The sequence below is a fragment of the Capricornis sumatraensis genome, chromosome 8 (assembly GCF_032405125.1).
Source record: "Capricornis sumatraensis isolate serow.1 chromosome 8, serow.2, whole genome shotgun sequence".
Classification (NCBI taxonomy): Eukaryota; Metazoa; Chordata; class Mammalia; order Artiodactyla; family Bovidae; genus Capricornis; species Capricornis sumatraensis.
Window position 1 is genome coordinate 75,214,586 of NC_091076.1, and position 11,323 is coordinate 75,225,908.

General features: G+C 41.9%; 1 protein-coding gene across 1 annotated transcript in view; it reads right to left on the reverse strand.

The window, feature by feature from the left end:
• Positions 1–7,947, reverse strand: part of UBE2G1 (ubiquitin conjugating enzyme E2 G1) — an 88,854-nt gene extending 80,907 nt beyond the window's left edge. The window contains exon 1 of the mRNA XM_068976457.1: positions 7,610–7,947. Coding sequence (XP_068832558.1) covers positions 7,610–7,655 — 46 coding nt within the window. The 5' untranslated portion in view covers positions 7,656–7,947. The remainder of the gene's footprint in view (positions 1–7,609) is intronic.
• Between the last annotated feature and the right edge of the window lie 3,376 nt (positions 7,948–11,323).

An 11,323-nucleotide genomic window follows, 5' to 3' on the forward strand; every position in this document is an offset into this window, starting at 1 on the left:
TGAAATTAACTTAAAAAATAAAGTAAAAAATAAAACTGTTCTAAAAGTTAAGTTTATTTTTAAAAAACAGAACTACCACATGAACTAGCAAACCCACTTCCAGCTATATATTCAAAAGAATTGAAAGCAGGGTTCTGAAGAGATATCTCACACCCATGTGCATGGCAGCAATAATCACAGGAGATGAAAGCAACCCAAATCCACCTACAGATGAGTGGATTAACAAAACGCAGTATACGTCCATACAAGGGGGTATTATTTAGCGTCAAAAGGATGGAAATCCTGCCATACACTACAACATACCCTACACTAACAAGCCAGTCACAAAAAGACAAACATTATATGAATTTACTCATATGAATCAAATGCAGAGAAACTGTAAACATAAAACGGTGGTTAGCAGTGGCTGGGATCAAAGTGGAAAGGGAGATTTGCTTACTGAATTTCAGTTTTTCAAAATGAAAGAGTTATGGAGGGTTTTTTTTTTTTTTCACAACACTGAATAAACTTAACACTACTGAACCATACACTGGAAAATGGCTGACTGTCAATTTTATGTTTTTTACATCAAAAAAAGAATTTTATATAAACGGAATCACAGAATATGCAACCTTTTGAGATTAGCTTTTTTTCATTCAGCATAATTCCCTTGAGATCAACCAAGTTGTTTTGTGTCAGTTATTTCTGAGTAGTATATTCCACAGTACGGATGTACCACGGCTTATTCACCCACTGAAGGACATCTGCGTTGCTTCCAGTTATTGCTAATAACGCTACTATGACCATTTGCAGGTAAGTTTTTATGAGGATATCCGTTTCCATTTCTCTGAAATAAATGCCCAAGTGTGTACTTGATGGGTTGTATGGTAAGTGTATATTTAGTCTTACAAGAAATTGCAAACTGTTTCCATAGCGGCAGTACCATTTTACATCCCCACCAGCAACATGTGAGAGATGAAGTTTTTCTGCTTCTCCTGTCCAGCATGTGGTGTTAACTTGTTTTAATTTAGCTGTTCTAAATAGGTATGTGGTGATACCTCAGTGGTTTCAATTTACATTTCCCTGGTGTTTAATGATGTTGAACATCTTTTTATTTGCTTATTTACCAGCTGAAATGTCTGTACATGTCTTTTGCCCATTTTCTAAACAGACTGTTCATTTTCTTTTACCGTTGAGTTTTAAAGAGGTCTATATTTTCTAGAACAATCCTCTGTCAGATATTCTGTAATTCTGTTCTTCCAGTCTGCAGTCTGCTTTTTCTTTTGTGTTTCACAAACAGAAGTTTTTTTATTTTGACGATGTCCAGTTTACCAATACTCCCTTGTATATATCATGCTTTTGGTGCCATTTCTACCTTGTCTAGAATTACTTTGTCTTGAAACATAAACTCTTAGTTAAAATACATCTTATATCAGAATAGAAAATTGATCATATAATTAAAAGCATAAACACATTTAATAAAAGGTAAACATTTCTACTTACAAAAATTGACTTCAAAAATTTTCTAGGACTTAACATCATAAAGAGAAGTACACATCTCTACCGCAACAGCAATAAATTACAGAATTTTTCCTAGCAGTTTCTCTGAGGGCCAAACTCTATCAAGGGAACAGCACTGATTAAAAAAAAAAAATGACTTAGGAAATTCCCTGGCTGTCCAGTGGCCAAGATCTGCACTTTCATTGCCAAGGACACAGGTTCAATCCCTGGTCAGGGAACTAAGATTCTACAAGCATGACACAGCTAGAAAAACAAAATCTGATTTACCTGAATTAGTCTAATAGTATCTTGAACTAGTGCAAAAAAAATTGTAATGCTATATTTTAACATATATATATACACACACACATATAAATACATACATACACACACAGAGAAAGAGAGAGATAACATCTTATTTCCTAAAGATGCACTTTATTCTTATCCCCTCATTTATCTGTTCATATCAAAAATTCATGTTCATTACCAAAATTTGCAAAATATTTGCTTTTTCTTATTTGTAATTTTCTGTAGTTGAAATGCCTTCAACCAGATATAACTATGTCCGCTTGGCCAGAATGGTTCCATAAGCATTTATTAATATTATGCTTTCTTCTCTGAAAAGTTATTTCCTACAAACTAGTGAAAGTTGCTGTTCAACAGATTTTTGGAGGTCAACTAGTGTTTTAAATTCTAACAAAAATACTTCTCAGTAATCTAGAAATGAAAATTTCTTCATCCTAAATTGAAGTCAGTTCACTAAACAAAAGAATGCTTAGCATTTTATTTGCTTGAAGCAAAAGCATAGCCTGCTACAATTTACAATAAACTAGTATCCCTGCTCAATAAAATCTGCACTAAAGTAAACAAGATCAAATAACCCAAAGATTGAAAATCTTGATACCTGCAAACACGCTTCACCTGAAAAGTCAAAAAGCAACAATAATATTGAAGTAGTGAAAGGATTTTTATATTTTCCATACTCGGTATCACTCTATTAATACTTAACGCATGTTTGGGACTTCCCTATAGCTCAGATGATAAGAAATCTGCCTGCAATGCAGGAGACGGGGGTTCTAACCCTGGATCAGGAAGATTCCCTGGAGAAGGAAACTGCAACCCACTCCAGGATTCTTGCCTGGAGAATTCCACAGAGAAAGGACCCTGGCGGGCTACAGTCCATGGGGTTGCAAAGAGTCAGACACAACTAAGCGACTAACATACACAACATCACCATTATATACACACATATCACCAAATATAGAGTATATTAACTTATATAACTATATAATAAAACCATATACTTTAGTACTACTTTACAGTAACTACAGATTATACTAACAAACTAATATGTACAAATTACAGGTAAACAAATGTTTACCTCAACATTTTGATATATTCAGTAGTACTTGAGAAAGTGAGATCAACTGTTACACAATATATAGAAAGTATGTTTCATTCTAAATTTAAAATTAAGCTACCATTTATTTTAAACTACCAATACTTATAAAACACTAAATTGCATTATATATCAAAAATATTCACTGAGCAACAGAAATTATAACTTAAAATATTTACTCCTTAATGTCAAGAATTAAAGATTATCCTTCCAGCTTTACTGAGATAGAATTGACACATAACACTGTATGTAAGATATACACATAATGACTTAATATATGTATATATTTTGAAGTACAATTCTGTAACATAACATTAGATGCTTAATTCCTGGATGTTCCCCCTTGGCTACAGGGATTATAAGTCATCTAATATCCCTTCTTCAACCACAATGTTTGTTTGGTTTATACTTTTTTTCTGACAGCATATAGTGGCTGCATTGTATCTGGAACAGTGTAATGATTTCTGGAATTAAAAATTCCCCAAACTCTATTAAAATAAATAGTAATTTGATGCAATATAAGGCTTGCTTTTAGGCTTTTCTTCCATTTCTAAATATTTGAGTTTACAACCATTAAGAATATTAATATTATGCTCATCACCTTAGATACTTCTACCACTAGGGTGGTCCCTTTCAATAATCAATACTCTATTTTTTCTTGTTTAAGATTACTAATGAAATTTTATGTCACAGTGCCAATACATTCTAGAAAGGCCAATAAGAAATATTAAATCTAATTCCTCCTTTTAAACACCATTCTTTCAATATCCTATGAACACCACGGTAACGAAACACAGCACCCCACAAAAACTAGGAACAGGACTACTTGCAGAAGGCCCTCCAGAGGGATGACAAAATAGCTTAGGGAAACTGTTGAAGTGTGGGGTTCAGAACACAGTTTCACAGTCAACAAAAAAAAACTACTTTAAAGACTTGGCTTTGTTGGGCCCCATCTGGACATGTAGACTAAGATTCTGTGGAGGTAAAGCCAGGAATCTGTATTTTTAACATACTCCCATGTGATTTTGTTGCACATTAAGTCTGAGAAACACATATAATTCATCACAACCTACTTACATGGGTAGCCAAGGAGATACGGGAATGTTCCAGATTACTTTAAAATATACAATCAAACTTTCTACGATAAAAGGAGTTCAATTTATTTATTGTTACTGCATAAAGAGATTCTTCTTCCCAGTTTTGGAATGACAGGTACCTATGAGAAAGCAACTACTGAAAATCTATGTTGTCAATGTTAAGAAACCTCAAGTGATCTTAAAAAAAAAGGTTTTCTTGTTCTTTATAAATGCTTGTCATAAAGTAAAAGTTAGTATGGTTAGAGTAGGGAATAAGACCAATTCATTTTCCCCAAGTTAACTGCTAACAGCAAAAAGCTTAGTGCTGCTTTCAACCTATGACATTCTGCAGAATGCTGCTCCTAAACTAATAATGGCTAAAACATCCTTTTATGATTACCTTAAGAATATAATTTAGATTGTAGAGTGCATTATTTTGTGCGTATAAAACCGTTATTTCACAGTTATATTAAATTGCTGCTCCCTGGAAGACAACGCTGCAAATTAAAAATAAAGCCTCTCACAGGAAGGTCCTGAATATGAATAGAGCAGCACCACTTACTACCTGTGTGACCTTGGATAAGTAATTTAAACTCTCTTAGCCTCAATTTCCTTATTAGGAGGATTAAATGAGATATATACATAAAGCTCTCAGCACAATTCCAGGTACATACTAGTCCTCAGTAAACATTAGCCCATATAAACACACAAGACCCCATGGTGTGCTGCAATCCATGGGGTCACAGTTGGACACGACTGAGCGACTGAACTGAACCGAAACACACAAGAAACTATCAGTGATGGTTGCTTCTGGAAAAAAAAAAAAAGTAGGGTAGGTCAAGGGTGGAAAGATGATACCTTTTCTATACTCTTTGTATTTTTAACCAGTGCTTATACCTTTTTGAAAATTTTAAATAATCTCTTTCACTGCGGGATTTCTTAGTATTTAGCATTATGCACCGCAAAAGCTGAACTGTGACTGCTGAATTTGCAAAGCAGTAAGTCATAGTCTAATAATACCCACAAAGAAATACAACCTATCTGATTTCATGAATCTATTTCTTACTTGCTTCACAACGGCCATTCTGGTCTTAACCAAAACACCTTAAACCCGAGGTTTTTCGACCTCGGATGACTTTGTCCCTCGGGGGACATCTGGCAAGAGACATTCCTGGTTGTCACAACTGAGAAGGTATACTACTGGCATCTGGTGGGTAGCGGCCAAGAACACTGCTAAACATTCTATTACATAGTATATAGGCCTGCACCACAGTAACTGCAACCCAAGGAACCATTCCACTTCACTCTCAAAGTAACCGGGTTCTTCATTACAATTACCAACAAAACAAAACACACCCACAAAATAAATTCTCCCCTCAAGTAATGAAGTAAAATCCTAAGGACTGGCAGACTAGGGGCTTAGTAAACTAACCACTGTTGGCCACTGTTGTAAGTTTCCAAAATTCTACCACCTAGAATGGCTTAGGTTTGAGTGTCTACTCAGTTCAATACATTACAAGATTTTTAAAGCATTTATTATTAAGCCTTCCAAAAGTTCACTCTAAATGATTTTAAGAGATTACAGTTTACCATTTTTCCTGTTTTCAAATGATATCTGAAGAACCAAAAAGCTCAAACAATGTACTACTAAAGCCTAAAAGGGCTTTTATTTCAGTATGTAGTTATCAAGTCTTTCCAATAAACTTGATATTTTCACATTTCCCTTAATGCACCGGCCTTGGCCTACTTCATACATTCTGAGTATGTTAATTAATATCCTTCAAAAACTTAAGAAAATATTAACAAAAGTCCTTGTTTCTGACTTAATTAATCTTTAAGAGTGCAAAACTGAACCAACTACCTATCAAAATTTAGAGTCTGTTCACAAGTAGGTTGAAACGAATTTTGAAATACTGCTACTGCTAACAGTTATTAGTCATACTTTACTTTCATAGCAACTGCTTCTTTTACACCTTTAAATATATATATACACACACACACCTTTCCCATTATGTAAGAGTTGAGTACTGTTTTAATACTTTAATACTGTTTAATAGTTCACCACATAATTTAAAACTTATTCTGATTAAGGAATTCTTAGGGAGACAGAAGAACATCTTAATTCCTTCCACCAAAACAAACCAAAAAAAAAAAAAAAATACACGGAACAGTAAGCTGTGTTTGCAACTACAAGATACAATAAAGTTGTTATTCATTCAGTGCTTGTCCAATACATTATTTGCGATGGACACAGAGATCACCAGAACTTCTCTATTCACTCCAGATCACTCCCCCTGACCATCCAGAACTTTAGTATGTGTCCAAACCTGCTTGCTCATGGTCTAATAATAAACCTAATTATACAACCTGTAACAGTCCCTGACAACCTTTTCCTTAAGAAGTCACAAAGGTGATTTAACCAGCACCTCAAACTCTTTGTAAACCTATTGCAAAAACAGATGTCCATTCCAGCCCTCTAGGTTCTGCCGAGGGCTCAGGGCCTCTGGCGGTAGAGCTGAGAGGTGAAGATCCGCCAGAATCGAGGACAGCCGCCGGGCGTTGGGCAGCAGAAGGTAACTGCTGGTTCATTTCTCTTTAAATCTGGCAGCACGTGGGGAGGCATTGTGAAGCCACCAACCCGCCTCCCCCTCTTCCACTCCGCACACGTACGTCTGAAGTGCGCATGCTCCGCTCACACAGTCCTAGCAGAGTCGGAGCCAACCCCCTAAAAAGTCAACCTGGAAGCCGCAAACGGCCGGAGGCCGGGACAATGGGGGAGGGGGGACGCAGGCACCTCTGGGGAGGCAGACCCGGCCGCCGCCCCAAGCCAGAGCCCGCGGGCCGCAGCCCCGGGGCCCCGCAGGCCTGCACAGGAGCCGGAATCGCTCAGAGCACAAAGCCCCGAGCTGGCCAGCGAGCGGCTCTCGGCTCGGCCCGCTCCTACCCTCCCCCAGCCGGGCGGCGCAGCCGGAGCCCGTGCCAGGCGGAGGCAGGCGAGGCGGCGTCCCGCGCCCCGCCGGGCTCTCAGACCCCGTGCGCCAGCAACCAGGCCGCAGAGGCCGGCGCTTTTGTTGTCCGCCACAACTACCCGGACCCGGCGCTGCCTGGGCAGAAGTTTGGCGCGCCTCACCCACCCGCCCCGCGGCCAGTTCCTCTCGCCCACCCTGCCCCCGGCTGCCCGCCCGCGGCTCGGACAGCCGAGCCCGCGACGCGCAGCCAGCAGGGCCCAGATGTTCTACCTGCCTCGGGGGGTCCAGCGGTCTCGGGCGCACCTGAGCCCGGACCCGCCCCTCCAGGGAGGGTCCGCCGGGACAGGGTACCCACAGCCCCTCCCCCGCAACGTCCCACCTAACAGTGGGGGAGGGGACAGGCTCCTCTCCCTCCCTGGGGGTGCCAGGCCCCGTCCGGGGGCCGAGGCTGGGGCGCGCCCCCGCCCCCAACACCCTCGGAAACCCGGGGAAGAAGTGATGGGCCCGGCCCGAACCGGCGCCCGGGCTCCCCACTCTCGCAGGCCCGCGCCCGATCTCGCCGGAGCCTGCCGCTCCCCTCAACCGTCCGGCCCGCCAGCCCGGGAGCGCCCGGGAGGAGGGGAGAAGCGGGCAGCTGCTCGCCGCGATCGCGGCCCGGCCCGCCGCCCAGCCGCCCGCTCGCTCACCTGCCAGCTGTCTTCGCAGTAGCAGTGCCGACTGCAGCTCCGTCATCCTCCCCGCCAAGGGCCCGGGCTGGCGCCGGGGCTTCCGAAGGACTGGGCACAGGCTCCGGAGCTGCTGGAGCTGGGTGTGCTGAGGAACCCGGGCCCCCACGACGGGAGCGCCGAAGCCGAGGGAGGCTGGGCTGTGGCGGCGGTAGCGGCGCCTCGCTGCCGGTGCGAGTCCGCTCGCTTCAGCTTTCCTCACAGTGCCTCACGCCCGGAAGGGGAGGGTACCCGTGCCGCCGCGGCGCGCACTGGGACTTCGCTCGCCCGCTTCCCTCCTTCAACCCGCCCGTCGGCCCCACCGGTGCCTTCCCCCGCCACAGCCTCACAGCGCGCAGGGCCGCTCCGCGCAGGCGCGCTGGGGCTGCCAACTTCGGAACCAGCCCGCTCGCTAGCCCAACCCTTCTGGCCTACTGCCCCGCCTCCGGAGGCGGAACCCCGCCCCCTACGCGCAGTGGCCTCTGTCGCCGCCATCTTGGGAAGGTCGCCGCCCGGCCAAGCGCCTGGCCCCGGCGGCAGACGCCCCGCGGACGCCATGACAGAGAGGTCGCGGAGGGTCAAGACAGCGCCTCCGAGTCTAAGCAGGTGGTCAGCAGGGAGCGAAGGGGCCAAGAGAAGTGATAGATGCCTAGTTGCTGGCGAGCGCCCAACAGCACACAGGGTGTGCGAATTAGTCATTGTTAAAGCCGAACTTAGTACTGGTGTGCCCCATTTTAAGCACACCCCCAAAATAGACGTCATATATGCTGGTAATTCACTTTAGAGAAAGATACACAAAAAGATTCTTCAAGTAAAATGCTCTGTATCTCATAGTACAAAATGTTTAAACATCGTTAATAATCTCTATGTGTAAAGTGAGTTGAGATGAGCAAAATCTGATATACACTACAAAATGTCCAGAAAGGCATCTATTATGTAAAGTCAAAGTGTGGGATCTAAAGTTTGGAAAAAACCACTCAATCTCCTCTTACCCTTATTGCCACAGCCCTCTGCCTTGCATAACACAGTCTCAATAAACAGACAAAGCAGAAGGAAAAAATGATACCCAATGGCACTCAAATTTGTATTTGTTCTTCAACAAATATTTATTAAAGCCGCATTAACCTTATACCTGAACGGTATGGCTCTGTTCCTCGCCTCAAATGGCTTACAGTCTCTGAGCTCCAGGTAAGGTAGCCAGAGAAGGAGCCGGTTCTAATACAGTTTATTGACTCAAAAAATTACTGAAAAAAACTGTGCTCACTCTCCCCGCAAGAACAAGAATTAAAAAGAACAAATAATCTGAAGAAAAACATAAATCGACCGTTTAATAAAAAGGAGTAAGTTTGGACTCCTCTGGGAAACAACTCCAAGAAGCTAACCCAGATTTTGTGAAGCCTAACATTTACCCCATTTGAAGGACTCTCTTTAAGGGAAAACAGTTTTAAATAGGGTTGGAATATGACTGTCTATTTAGAATAAGATAAACCGCAAATAGCTGTAGTCTTAGAGAATTGTTCCCTTTCTCTGAGATCTCTTCAGGCAGGTTATCAGAAATTCTGCTTGGCTGCAGCATGGTTTCTTCTCTCACCTACAACAAATTCCAGCCCTGCCAGCGACTCTATAAAGATTCTTTAGCTTTACCCGAAAAGAAAAACAAAAAAATCCATTTCTGACACCCACCTTTCTGGACCAAGAAAATCTTTCTTTTTTAAGTAAATTTTTACTTTTATCAAAAAAGCAAATATACAGGTCATGATCAGTGTATTAAGGATTATTGTGAAAAACATGGAGGGGAGGGGAATTAAACAAAAAACATATTTCTCACATAGTTCCTTCCTCATTCCTAATCTTGCTTACCACAGGCAATCCTTTTTAACTCTTTTAGTAGTTTCTTCTGGTAGTTACCTTCATTTATTCTAAATGATAGAATGCTTTTTCTTGACTTATTCATTTTAGACCTAATATATTTATTCTTATTGTAACTGATAAGAATTTAATTGACATGCTACTTTCCATCTTTTACTTTTTTAAATCATTTATTATCATATTTATTTATATCAATACATGATTTTTACACTATTATAATTTCTTAAATGTTGAATGTGGATGCATGCTAAGTCACTTCAGTCATGTCCAATGCTTTGTGACCCTATGAACTATAGCCCACCAGGCTCCTCTATCCATGAGATTCTCCAGGAAAGAACGCTGCAATGGGTTGCCATTTCCTTCTCCAGGGGATTTTCCCAACCCAGAGATCGAACCTGTCTCTCTGATGTCTCCTGCATTGGAGATGCAGGTATGTTCTTTACCACTAGTGCCACCTGGGAAGCCCAAATGTTGAATAGAAGAGCCAAATACTATAACATTATATTTATTCCTTACACAGATTTTTTTTTTTTTGAGGACTAGCATTTCAAATTTTATTGTTTTCTGGCAGTATCTTGATTATAATCCTTCCCTGCCCATTGCCATCCCAGTGCTATTGCACCAATTATCCTGCCAAGCCCCTTTTCTCAGAAATTTCCCTCCTAAAAGTCTCTATATTATCCTCTAACCTAGGCTGGTTGCTTCAGGCTGTGCTTGCTACACAGAATTCTTCTCAGGACTCCCCCACGGCTGCTCTCCTTGAGTGCTGAATCTACAGCATCCTGGATCAAATGTAATTCTTTTTTGTTTACTCCCTTCTTTTGCTGGAGAATATTATCACATAACTTCTGATGAGTACACATGAGGCAGATTTTCAACTGTTATAACAATGTTTGGAAAATGCCATTATTTTAAACAGCTATAATTAAGTGCCAGTTTAGCTGGGTATAGAATTTTGTCTAAAATCAAATACATTTTTTTCAAAAATGTGAAAGCATTGGTCCATTGTCTTTTAGCATCCAGTGTTGCTGTTGATTCTTACTCTATTGTCACTGACCTTTTCTTTTCCTTCTCTGGATAATCTTAGGATTTTTGTCGTTGTTATTTTTGGTATTTTAACATGTGTTCATAGGTCTATAGGGTGTTTTCCTTTTTAATTCACTGTGTTCACAGTGAGCTTTGTGGTGATAGAATGGTTGTTTTCATACAGAGATAAGCTTAGAATAATGAGATAGTCTGCATTTTCCTGGTATATAAAAATTATTTTTAAAAGCAATCAAGCTTTTTAAAGGAAATTTTATTTTTTGTTTTGTTTTTGTTGGCTGCTTGGAATTTATTGTCCACTTGGTGCAAGGCACAAGGTTATGGGATGTGAAGAAGGCTCTCGTGTGATTTGGAGAGTAAAGGGTAAGGTCTCTCAACTTCCTTTTTGGTGTTTTGCGGTTTTGATATTTAAAACTGAACTGCTTACATTGGCTGCAACCTGCTTAGTCTTGGGGAGAGGAGGGGAGGGGAGGAGAGAGGATGGGGAGGTCTCTGATGAACCTAGCGTCTTGGAAGGAAGCCTGGCAGCTGGTGGTGGTCACTCAGGATGGGGGCCTGCCGTTCGTTTTGCCAGGCTGGCCAGCAGGCTGCTGCTTCCCCATGGCTTACAGAGCCAGGTCACAGGTGATCATGCTGGTGGAGGCCTGGGCAGACTCTGAGTGCTCTGGGGACTCCAACACTGTGGCCATAAACGGGAGATGGACTTCCTGAAAAAGAGGCTTGCCCACCAGTGTCCTGGGTGTGCCTTGGGGGGACCCTGGTGGTGGGGGAAGAGCATGTGGT